We start from the raw sequence: 13,250 nt of genomic DNA, 5'->3' as shown, positions 1-13,250 counted from the left end.
TATTCATTTGGAAAAATCACTTTCTGTAGTGGACAATGGGTTAATGACTCTGTCCTCCAGAATTTTTTCATTGGACAGCATTGTGTCTTCAGCAATCGATATATTATCGCAAGACTTACTGTTATTACAACATGGTCAGTCACAATTGCGTTCTATTGTACAGCTTGGCTGGACGTTACAAAATCTGCGTTCAGGCTATGTGCCTTGGCGTTTAATCAACACAACGTCACTATTCCAAATCTTTAACCTTACTGATAGACAAATCGGTATGGCGCAGAAGGGTGCTGATTATACAATCTTGAGCATTGAAAAACTAGAAAGATTACCAATGACAATGTCAGAACGACCTGTCAGTGAATGGATAATACACGGAATCATAAATATTCCAATCTCAACCTTCAGGTTTCAATACTGCCAAAAATATATACAGGCTGGCATGTACGAGAAATTGGGAAAGGGGTACCTTAAAACAACTTGGAACCTGCCCTATTCACATGCATGTGTCAGTAATAAAGGACAGAAAGTGTTTCTTAGTGGCAACAATTGTGCTATGTCACTAAGCGGCACGCTTCTGTGTAACGGTATTAGTTTGCACGGAGCCTGTGAAGGGAATTCATACAACCTTTCATGTCACCAGCAAGGCGCACCTGCAACTGAAATAGAACCATTCTTTCAAAGACTCTATAATGGGAGTTACATTCTTATTGTAGACCGCAGATGTTGTAGTCTTAGGCCCGGGACTCCTTATCTAGTCACTACGACGGCAAAGGTCAAGTGCTGTGGACGTTCTTTGTTCCCCAGCTCCTTCCCAGACAGGGAGGCAAGGGCATGGCCCAATTTGAAAATTACTTCTATTCGAATAGATACTTTAAGCAGAATGAAAACAGTGCTTCTTCAGACGCCTACAAGGCTCACGTCATCAAAAGAAACGTATGATCTACAAGTCGCAAGGACGACTGCAGAGATACATACATTATTATCAACTAATTCCCCCGTACATTTCGCGGAAATCCTGAGCGAAATCTTAAATATTTCTGATACCAATGGGATCTCAGGGGTATTTAAGACAGTATTTTCGATGGCATTAACACCATTCAAAGCCATACTGGGTATTTTTCCAGATTTCGTCCATTCGATTTTTTGCGGACTTCCCCTGATCCTGGGACTAATTGCAGGAATCCTATTCTTAGTCCTTATTTTTCGTTATGGCAACCCATGTCACAGATCAAACTCTCGCGACAATGGAAGATACGATCCTAGCCATTGGATACCGGGACCGGATATCAAAAATCCTGGGACTCTCCCGGCTTAGAGACCTGAACATGACTTGGTTTCTATCATTTCGACCAATGTGGCAAAGGTGTGTTTTACCTGTACTAAGGTGTCTGCTATGCGGAGAAGAATGCGTGTTAGACACCTGTCTGACGCTACAATCGGATGCGCCAGTGGATGCAGATACACTGTTGGTTCCTACCAAGGTTCACGCTTTGTGCTGCCCTCAAAGGCTGCCAATCCTGATGACGGCATTCCTGGAATCTTCACCACTACGATTGAAGAGTAGTGAAGTTCAAGATGAAAGCAGCATCGAACAGGTACGACCTTCTGTCAGTGATGCAAATCAGAATGTCAATGGAGACAATCATGCGCATGAATGCATGGTTACACCTATTTCCGACTTAGTGGAACTTTCCCATGAAGCTGTTGACAGTTTTTTCGAAAGCCTGAATGATATGATGTTCTCTCCAGAACAGAAATAGAGACTTGTGAGTAAACTCGCACACGGCGTTCCCTGAATTCGGCCTTCAACTTTAAAAAGAAAGTCACATGAACAATTCTTCCCACCAGTTCACGGACAACAATTTTTTTAGCAGCCCCCAATTATTTTTTACAAAATTTTCGGGACACTTATCTTCTGCTTAAAGTAAGAAACTATTCCTAGAGAACTAAGATTTCTATTTTTAGATACTTTATAAACTTTAGTTGCCCGCTGGGATGTTCACAAATATTTTATTATGTGATGAGATGGTCTCGAACTTCCTTTCTGTATAGCCATATTAAGAGCCATTTCATGTGTATTTCTCATATACCAATAAGCAATAATGCATAAAAATGCGTGTTTACTTTTGCATTTAATTCATAGCTTAAGTGCATACAATATATATGACTGCAATTTTTCAGTATATTTGAAAATTTCGAAATGCATTTATGTATTTTGGGGTGGTAAGGTATACACTATACTCTATAGTATGTTGTACTATGTTATACTATGCATAGATTAGTAAATATGACCATAGTTAGCGTGGAGTGGGTGTCATGTATTCCTATAGGTTCTGAATCGATCCCCCTATTCCTGACCCTATTCTGGTTAAACTAACTATCAAGTTAACTAACAGTCAGCCCATGAGGCAAGAACAGCCCCCATGATGCAGATACCGTTATCTGACGCAGTCACACTACGGCACAGGAACGTGTTATCTGATTAGGTCATAACGCTTGAGATCTAATTAGACAAGCGACATTCCTCCAGCCCCTGATAAGGCATACGACGTTCTCATAACAAATCAAACCTATGACAACCTGGAAAATCCGTGCGGCCATTGTTTTGATTTCACAGAGAACTTTAGTAAAGAATGTGCTAACGAGCAAGTCGTATGACATCTTTATTGACGTATCTATGTCCATCCTTACGTCAATCTCGGCACCTTTAAGGTATAAATATTGCCGATCTTGCCCTATGCAAACACACGCGTGGTGACAAGACGGAGCAGCCACACTTGCCGAAGCCGAGAGCAGAAGCAGACCCCGCTGGCAGCAGCCCCGCCTTCCTGACGCGCTGAGAGACGCGCTGCTATCTCAAGCCGAGAGACCCAGCACCGGCGCTTCTGGGCAGCCCTCGCAGGCAGCCTGGAATATCGAGAGCAGAGAAAGAGATACCATTCCTCATTCATCCTAACTTCCAGGTACAGAACTGAATAACCCCTCACAGAGAATTCTTTAGTTATTCACTTGGCAAAAACAAACTTAACTTAAACTGTAACTTTCTATTCCCGCCCACGCATTAGACTTAGGTCAGGTACACGGGGTAGGCGTATTTAGAAACACCAGTTGAGTACGTTTAGTCAAATGTATATGTGTATGTAAATATATTTTAATCATTGTAAACATCATATGGCTCAGAAACCATATCAATGTTTTTACAGTATTATTTTATACTATTGCTTTTAATGTATGCACTTTACTTAACTATAAGTATTGCAATAATATCGATCCATTTCTCTTGTACGAGAAAAAGAGACTGATCAATAAATGACACCTTTTTATTGAACACGCCCGTCTCTCTTCCTTTTCTCTACAATCTGATGAGACTAAGAATGCACGTACTGACTGAGTAAAATAATTGCCTTGTGCTCACACGACTCTTGAGATTGACTCTTGATTAGGGGAGAGCAAAGTTGTCATGTTCTATGGTTGTCAGAAACTAAATCCCTTCTTGTCTAATCAGGGAAGTTAATTCCTCCTTGAACATTCGAGAAAGTTTCTAGCGAACTCTGAGCTACGCTGGCAAACCCAAAAATTAAGTCTAGTATCGACAGTAGTAGACCTAGTTAACGTCTGGCCTAGGCCTTTACTGCTGTAGGTATTATTCCAATGCGCAGAGCCTATTGGGAAAATAGGAGCTACACTACAAAATTACTGCACGTAAGAACATGCAAAAGTATAAATAAATAAATAAATATTCAAGGGTATGCAAAGTAGATAACCATACACGTTCCAGGTTGCATGGTTTGCTACAGGGTTTACTTGTTGAAAAGGTGATGGTAAATTGCATGAGGTAGGCAAGTTGCAGCCCTGCAAATAAGAGTACAATTAACCCGTAGGCAAATTCTGCCCAACCCGGGGTCATTAGCGCCAATCTTGTAACTATAAGGGTAATTAGTATATAAATAACATTGACTTGCATATCTATATGTTCATTGCTGTTCATTCTGTCCCAATGTTGTCATCGAGTAAAGGAGGAGGCTGCTTACTAGTATTATGTCTCAGCCACGGGTCATCAGGAATTTAAACCCTTGCGATTTTGGTGATCATGCCTTTTAGTATGTTTATTGGAAGTTGGTATAGAGTGTGTTAATTAAAGGTGACCTTCCTAAACAGAGCATCTGGTTCATGTATCCATTAATAGATACCACACTTTACCAGTTGCAGCCTACAATATTTAAGCCTATTGCTAACTGGGTTGAGTCAACTCTGATTCACATCACCAAAATAGCACAATTTCCCAAATCACCACAAGAGCGCTGTCTTTACAATAACGCCTCCGTGTAATGCGCGGGCCAAGTCACCAACGTAGCGCTTTCAACAGTGATGAGCAGAACAAATCACCCCTGTGTTGCTTTGGCACGAGTGTGCGTTGATGCTACCCACAGTGAGTAGATCAAATTACCCCCAAGAGCGCTGTAGTACAACTCAGCCAACGAACACTGTCTTTAAAATTAGCCAAAGAACTCTGTCTTTCAAATTCCTCCCCTCGTAATGCGTGGCTGCGCGCCAGTCACTACAATGCCTAACACCCTCTCCCCAATGATGCAGCCTGCCGGCAGCGCTCTCAACCCCAATCTTCCCAGGGCGCAAGCTCTGGGCGTGGAGCAGAGCCGGTTACCTGAAAGGGTGAAGGGGCTTTGCAGTTCATGTTGTCCTCCAGTGGAGCAGCTCCATCTTCGGCGGCACTTCCTTCTACGGGGCTGAACCGGACGAGCCTCCCAGTTGCTAGGGAAGCTCCCCAGGCATGGACCAATCCCAGCTCGGCTCTGGCAGTGCCGTGTCACGGCCTCCGGGCCCGCAGCGGTGATTGAAAAGAAATGCACAACAACAGCTCTGGTACTCATGTCACGGCCTTGGAAAAAAATACGCCAACAGTAACCTGGCAATCGGGTCACGAACTCCGGGCCCGCAGCGGTGATAGAAGGGATACCGGCCCTCGGCGTCCGTCCTGATCACAGGCCAGCGGCGGTGACGTGCACGGCGCGCTCAGCACTGGGGGAGAGCGGCCAAGCCGTAGATTTATTCAATCGACGACGGAGACCGCACTCCTCGCTGGGCTTAAGAATGCGGATCTTGTCTTTATGGGGCCATGTGTTTGAAACACATGGCCCCATAAAGATAAGAAAGCTTTTACGACGGGAGGAAGGCAGGCAAGCCCGTCCAAGTGGGCTGTCTGTAAAAGAGAAAAGTCTACATCACACAAACCGCTTTTCCAATGGCTGGCCACCGTTTAGCATACACGGTGACGCCAGCCAATGGAAAAGAGGGGCGAGGCTTAAAGCCCGTTACTGAAAGCCCACTAAATCATTAAATCTCGCCAGCGAGACTGCGCATGTGCGCAGCCCACGCCAGCCGCGACCTAAAAACGAGTGAGTAGTACTGACGTCAAGGTGTCGAGGTGGGTGCTATTGGCCCCAGTGTCATCACTACAACTCCATTTCTAGCATCTGGTTAGAGCTAGCATCCCTTTCGACACTGGAGAGCTTTGACAGATTTTTCTGAATCTAGGTGGAGTATTAATCGGAAATATTGTTAACAAAGGGAAGTATGTGTTTTGCTAATGCTATTGACAGGCGGTAGTCTCAGATAACTTTACTATATTGCACCATCTGTGACTTGCATGCATTTTATTTCCTTGTGTCATAATTGAGGAAATGTATGTTTGATGTTCTGAAAACATATTTTTTCCAGTTATTTCAATGAAAACCAGTACCCGGATGAGGCAAAAAGAGAGGAAATTGCCAATGCCTGCAACGCGGTCATTCAGAAGCCAGGTAAATACTAGTTTTACATTTAAGCAAGTAGCTGAGTGGTTCCATGTTTAACCAATAAAATAAAGAAGTACTTTTTGCAATGTTTTTAATTTATATTTTCTTTTAAAGCCCAGTATACAGTCATTAACTAAATTAGGTCTGCTACTGCTTTACATTATCAAGTAATTGCTTATGATTGCCATTATAGACTATCTTCCCCTTCCATTTTCTCTTTCTTGCTCCCTCCCTCATTCTATATTTCCACCCTCTTGTCTTTTTCTCTATCCCTCTTCACCCATGAACCCTTCTCTCCCTCTCTCTTTTAAGCTTCTATTCCTCTTTCATTCGTTCTCTAGATTTCTGGTCTTCCTTTCTTCCTGCTTCTGCACCATTTTCTCCTTTAGCACCTCTCCTTCACTTTCTCTCAGCCCTATCTGGGTTTGCATGGCGCCCTTTGCTCTCCGTGCCCAGACTACATTTCCTCTTGTCCCTTAGTAATAAAGATGCATAGTCATTCAGAGAGGCTCAGTTTCATCAATTAAAACGTCAAAAACCCTCATTTAAGCATGCTAATACTTTATCTAAGATTCTTAAGGTTTTATAAAACAAGCCTATCTCCTTTCTGGCTGTTATAATGTTTAAATGCAGAGAGAAAGATGAACATATTCGAAAATCGTATGCTGTTTTAACCTATTTTATCTAGTGATGCTTGGGCAAAGCCATGTGTAAAAAAAATAGTGGTAGCTAAAACAGAGTGCTTATGAAACAACACTAAATATATTGGTTATGTGGCGAGATATTTCTAAACTGGGTGCTAAAAAAGATCAAAGAGGTCTGAATAGTTCTTTTGGCACAAGTCCGTGTGACTTGTGTCGATATATCATTCAAATCTTTTTATTTGGCACACCCACATACATGAGATATCCGAAACAGGAACAGGGGTGTTCGTTTGCTACTTTTAATTTAAAGACTACTGGTCTCCACATTCTTTCCTGCAAAAATGTTGGTTAACATGGAATAATAAAGTCAATGGCAGATTTCCAAAAATAAGTTTTCAAATGAAAGCTCTACATGCAGTAGATGCAGCTGAAATACATGTAACATAAGTGAAAAGATTAATTTGGTGAAACATAGCTCTGCTCACGAAGGTTTGGGTGAATGACATAGAAGTTGTAAGTAGTTTATCTTGCCAAAGTGTTGAGGGTGCATGCAAGAATTGCTGCCTCTCTAACAGCACTTTTTCAATCAGCTTTTCTCTCTAGTCTTCCTGCCATCCGGCAAGTAAGAAGAAAAGGATAACACGACATGAGACTTAAATAATGAGACATATAAGGGGAACAGGGCTAGTTCAGGTGGAATCAAATGGGGGGGAGGCGATTAATTCTAACAAGTAAAAACTTGGTGAGCGAAATTAAGGTCATCGCTAAAGGACACATTAATTACTCTTCCTCATCTTTACTTTAATGAGTTGGTCCACTTCACCAGACAGACAGGCTCCCAGAACTTTTCAGCTGGAAGACTGATCCCGGACAAGACCCTTCCCTCTCAATGGTAATACCTTGGGGCCTGAGCTTGACCTCTTACTGCTTTTAATCTGTCTCCTCAGCATCCTGTGCTCAGTCAACCAACTGGAGTGTAGTTTGTTCGTCCTCTTAGATGTCCAGTTAGCCACTTCTTGGCTCGCCGATGGTTACAACTGGGTTTTCAGTGACAGAGCCTATTGCAGACCCTAACCCTGGGCGTAGTTTGCGTAGTAACACTACGCACTACACAAACTACGCGTAGCTACGCAAACTGCGTAGTGCAGTAGGGAAAATGCTGTTCACACTGATTGCACAGTGCCGGATGCTTGTCCGCACTGTGCAGTCATTGCAAACAGCATCTTGCACAGTGCAAGCAGTCGTTTTATGCCGCACTAGTAGATTTATACTCAAGAGGCCGCTTTCTCAACGTGGACTGGTAGTTTCTCATCGCGAGCGGACGCGAGCATACGCGCCAACTCGCAATGAGAAACCTGACCTCCCCACGTTGAGAATTTCACCGGGAGGTTTATTTTCCACGCTCGCGATCGGCAACTTGATGTTACTGATCGCGAACGAGGAAAAAGTCTCGCTGGGATGTTGATTTTGCTCGCTCCCGGTTGACAACTTTTTTTTTTTTTTTGCAGAGTTTTATATAACGCGAACTAGAACCAAACCGAATCAGTTATCAGAGCGCTTTACATAGCACCAGTTACGTTACATGAGGACGGACACACATTCATTTTAGGCACGGGGAGATTAAGTGATTTGCCCAGAATCACAGGGGGTTTTTGGCGTCGTTACCGAGACTCGAACCGAGTTCCCCAGGTCCGAGGTCGAGCGCCTTAGCCGTTAGGCCAACCCCTCTCCCACTTGACCGCGAGCAAGCAAAAAAATGCCCGCTACGCTATTCTATGCGTTTTTGCACTGTGCTATTCGCGTAGTACTACGCCCAGGGTTAGAACCTAGCCTTCGTTGTTTGAGACTCCACCCTTGAATCTGACAATTTTTACTCCATTCTAGTCCTGTTTTAGGACTTACGTGTTGCCTTATGATTTGCCTTATGATTTGGATCTGCAGCTGGTACTCTCTTTTCTTCAAGGGCGATTTCATTTGGCTGTCACTTCCTCTACTGAGAGCTCAGTGGCTGCAGCCAAGCCACTCATTCAAATCACTTTTGTCTGGGAACTTTCTCTAGCTCTTAGAACTAGTTGGGGTGTAATGTTTCTCATTAGATGTGTGCCCTTTACAACCTTAATCTCCAGTCTGTGAGGGAAGAACCCACGTTTAAAAGTATTTGTCTTGCTTTACAATCTTTATGCTTACAGCAAAGTATCATTAAAGCTTTAGGCAAAGTTGATGTTGTTTACATTGTTCCTGACATTGCAATACCCTCGTGGCCTACAATGTTCTTTTCAAACTGTGCAATTATGGTCTTCTTAAGTTTAGGTCTAAGTTTTTTTCTATTCCTAATCATAGGGAAATTGTGCTGTCACATGGAGGACTTGTTGCAGTTTCTCAAGGTTCCTAAAATACTAGATGCCAGACAAAATTACAGATGTCCCTCATAGATTCCCTTCAGAATCTTTTTTGCAAACAGGTTCTAGGAAGGATGCAGGACTGGATGATGGAGTCCGAAATCCTTAGTGACTTCCAGGCGGGGTTTTGTAAAAAAGTCAGCACCCTTGATCAGGCCTTCCGCCTTATTTGTATTTACTGGAAGGAAGTAGACGTTAAGGGGGGTAAATTATATGTGGCCTTTGTTGATTTGTGTACTGCATTTGATCTTGTCCCTTGGGCTAGACTCTGCACGGTCCTAAAAGAGATGGGTCTCCCTGCTAATCTTTTAAACATTTTAATCAGATTATATTCATCCAACACAGCACAGGTTAGGTGGGGCGCAAACACTCAAGTAACAGAAACTTTCTCTGCCCAACGTGGAGTGAGGCAGGGATGTGTGTTGGCCCCCACACTTTTTACTCTTTTTATTAATGGAGTTGTTGATTATGTAGATAGGGATGGCTGTGATGCCCCTAAAATTGGTGTAACAAGAGTGCCTGCATTACTGTTCGCAGATGACACTCTATTAATTTCTGAATCACCGCAGGGTTTCTAACAACTCCTGAATGACTTTTTAAGGTTTTGTGATGACAGGGGCCTGATTTTAAATAAGGCAAAAACCAAGCATATGATTTTTAATAGAGGAAAAAATAAACCAACAAATAAGTTGGAGCAAGTAGAATTCTTTGACTACTTAGGCATCCGCCTGACTTCATCGATCTACTGAGGTGCCCATACTGAAAAAGCAAAGTTACAATTAATTCAACAATGTGCCCATATCAGCAAAATACTTAGGAAAACGGTCTCCCGTCAAATTGCCCCAGCACTTGAAATCTACAACACCAAGGTCTTGGGGGGAGTACTTTATGGTGCGGAGCTATGGGGTACGGGCAACTAATCCCCCCCCTTACAACTGTTGAAAAACATTTTTTAAGATCGTTGGTCGATCTCTCTGTTACCCCTGTACATGGACCTTGTCCACAGGCATCTGAAATATAAGCTGAATTGTAACTTGCCAATGTTTTGGTTTAGGCTATGGACAGTGGAAGAGCGGGAAACTTATCGGGAGGCTCTGAAGGATTTCCTGAAATTTCCCAAGGCAACATCGATCAGGTGGTTCATCTCCTTACGAGAATTACTGGGGATACAGGGGATGGAGACCTTTAGGTCCAACCCGGAAAGTATGGTGCATATTTCGAGGGTGAAGCTGAAATAAATGTACTCGGAAAAGACTTTTGCAAAGGACTTGGCAAAACCAGCGGCTAGTTTGATTAAAGACTTTCTGATCTTTAAATTTGTCCCATTGTTTGAGTCCACTATTGACGAAATTATTTTATCGATGGTACGCACTTTTCTTACAGTTCCGTTATAAGTCTTTGCCAACCAAACTATTTTGTTTTAAGTGGGCTTTTAGTGCTTCTTTTGATGATCTGTGCCCTGCGTGCAAAGCCTGTCCTGAGTCAATTGTTCATTTACTTTTCTTCTGCCCACATTTATCTCGGAGTTAAAAATTTATGTTTCAATTGTGTGGACTTGCTGGTCCGGGCCATTATCTTGAGGTGATGAGAACATTGTGCACTAACACTCGTAGATCAATGGTCGTTGGCCTCTCCAGATTCTGGTACGCACTGTGGATCAGGCGTGGGAAGCTACCTGCATGAAGCAATTTATTCTCCTAGGAGTTTCTGTATTTTTGTTCTTTGCACATCTATTTTATGAAATAGTTTTTAACATATTTATTTCCCAAATGTGTATACCCCTGTTTTTACTCTTGTGCTGTCTACTTTTTTGGATCCTGGTGATTGTAATAAAAGCCTTGACGATGATGATGACCGATGTCCCTCCACCTTCCCAAGGACGGATTTGGGCCAGACTCTGCTTCACTGTTTTCTGGCTTCCAGCCTGGTCACTTCCTAGGTTAACTGGTCCTGCAATAGTTCAGTAGTCTGAGTGGCCATTCATTAAGTCACATTGACTCATGTTGTGCTGCGATTCTGACTCCTGGAGTACACTTGTCTGTACCTATTTTATGGTTCAAATCTGTTTTATTGTTTGTAATACAAGAAGCAGCCAAAGTGCCAGCTGCACCTATCATATTTGGGCCAGAAATCCCGGGAATTGTTACACGGTATTACATTGGCAAAAAGAAGAGAACTAACACATAATGAGAGATAGTCCCCTCAATCCTCCTCCCTGCCACACTCAAATGTATCCAATGAAGAATAGCGGTATAACTTAGACCCTGCAAAGTTAGTGGCTGGGTTAAAGATGTTTCCCTTTCGCAATACTCACATCTCCGGCAGTGCTTGTACCGGGGCACAGGCCTGGTCCCCAGGAATCAGATGTCGAACCCGTAGGTATTTAGGGCAAATCAGTTTGTTAAACTCTTAAGAAAACAGTCATATAAAGGCATTCCATAGTTCATGAAATGCCTCTGGGCAGTGTTCCACAGTTAGTGAATTTCTTCATGCCTGAAGTCCATCACAGCCTATGTAGCAATACCATGTGTGTGGGGACTGACGAAGTGCCCCACTGTGTGTGAATGGCCTGCAGTGCTGCTCTAAATGCTAGCCCTACTGGCATCCCTGTCTAGATCTTGGCTGATATGAGGAGGTTAGGTAGGCTCAGTATCGTGTTTGTCAGAAAGTGGGGTAATTATGTGTACATATTTGTATCTATGACTGCTAATATGTCCTCCCAGTATCGGGTCAGTTTGTGACAGGACCACAGGGGATGTAGTAGTTTCCCAAGTGCTCTGCAGCCCGCCAACAGGTCACGTTTTATGTAGGGTTAATTTTGATTAGCCTAGTGGTAGTGAGATACTAGTATGTGGTAACCTTAGTGAATGTTTTGGTGCTTGAAGTGTTACATGCTGGGTTGTGCTCTGTAGTATATCTCCCTGCAATTTTGCGTTCTCTGCACAGCTGAGCTGAGAACTTCTCATTCATGGGCGCTCTCAAAAGGAGGGAGTAAGCGTTTTCTGCGCACCATTCCTCACAATGGGTTGCATAACCCAATATTGGATCTGCAGATAACTGTGGTGTTTAGCCTCCGGGAGACCGGAAGCTGTACTTGAGTGGTCAAACTGGATTATCCTACTTTCATCAATGAGATAACCTATCGATTTGCACCCGAATTGCTGCCAGGCTGAAAAAGCAGTGGGGTGTAGGCCCTGCGTGAATTCTATGTTGCCAGGATGGAAGTCATAGGGGACAGGATTGTAGCCAATACTCCCGGCTTTGCAGTGGAGTCTCATGTTGCAATAGTGGCCCTCTTGACTGGGGAGGAGTAGATTCCCCCCTCATGCCCTGTGTCTGTAGGGCACCCAAGGGGTCTTATACATATCTATCCCAGCTATTGCGTGGTACATGAAGCACCAATGTCTCTTTAATACTCTCCGCTGCTATTCTGTGATGTAGCGGTGGTGGACAGCCTGGTCATATTGGATCAGGTTGGGGACACCCAGTCCGCCCTCCGTCGTGGGTCGATAAGCTAGGGACCTGTGCATGCTGGTGCTCCTGCTGCTCCACACAAATGTCAATGTATCCACATTGTTTTATTATCAATGGGATAAAGTATATTGAATATACAACACAAATTCATGAAAGATAATAGTTGCTAAGTGCCCAGTGGAGCAGGATGGGGGTGAAGATATTGTGAGGATGTGAGAATAAGGAAAGTAAGTGACATTAAAATCAGTTAATTGGCAATATTCTCTTGCCTAATTTGAATGCAAAAACAAGAAAACCAAAATTTCAGGCGTTTCAACAAAAAGACATACTTCCAATGGTACAATATATGTAACAATTATGGCATGAAGTTGTCACAAAATGGAATGGTTGTCGACGTTTCGACCCTCAATTATGCGCAGGGATAAGTGGTGCCCTTGCTGTGGGGTCTTCTTCAGGACAGTCGGGGGTTTGGTGGGGGGGCAGGCAACCTAATGAAAATATTTAAGAAGCTAAATTAGACACGGAATTGAAGTCCATATAACACAGGGGTATATACATTATAGACTTATGAAAGGATAGAATACCCATGGTCCAACTCCACACGGAACAGTAGATGGTGCCAGAAGGGTAATTATCGACTATCTGAAAGTACTCAGAACCTCCGCTAAGAGAGAGAGGGGGGGTTTGGACGGGTAAATACCTGTAAGTCCAGTGTGACATAGTGATCACTCGTGGCGTCACAAGGGGTTTGCATCACGATTACGTGTCTGTAGAGGAACACGTGGCATTAGTATCAAAACACTAAAAAGAGTGGCTTAGTGTCGTGGTTCAGCCAACACGGGGGTAAAAGAAAGTTGAAATAACTGCTTACCGACTGATTGGAAGTCGTAAACAAATTGACGATGTTGGTTAAATTATGTTGC

At 43.2% G+C, this 13,250-nt stretch overlaps 1 protein-coding gene across 19 annotated transcripts in view; it reads left to right on the top strand.

Annotated features, from left to right (window-relative positions):
* The window catches only part of HMBOX1 (homeobox containing 1), a 480,822-nt gene that overhangs the window by 393,183 nt on the left and 74,389 nt on the right, over positions 1-13,250 (top strand). For all 19 annotated transcript variants that reach the window (XM_078649894.1, XM_078649892.1, XM_078649900.1 and 16 more), the window contains one exon: positions 5,734-5,816. In XM_078649894.1, coding sequence (XP_078506020.1) covers positions 5,734-5,816 — 83 coding nt within the window. The remainder of the gene's footprint in view (positions 1-5,733; positions 5,817-13,250) is intronic.

This window comes from Lissotriton helveticus, chromosome 6 (genome assembly GCF_964261635.1).
Source record: "Lissotriton helveticus chromosome 6, aLisHel1.1, whole genome shotgun sequence".
NCBI classification, from domain to species: Eukaryota; Metazoa; Chordata; class Amphibia; order Caudata; family Salamandridae; genus Lissotriton; species Lissotriton helveticus.
The sequence above is the reverse complement of the archived record's forward strand: the minus strand, read 5'-3'. Positions and strand labels throughout refer to the sequence as shown.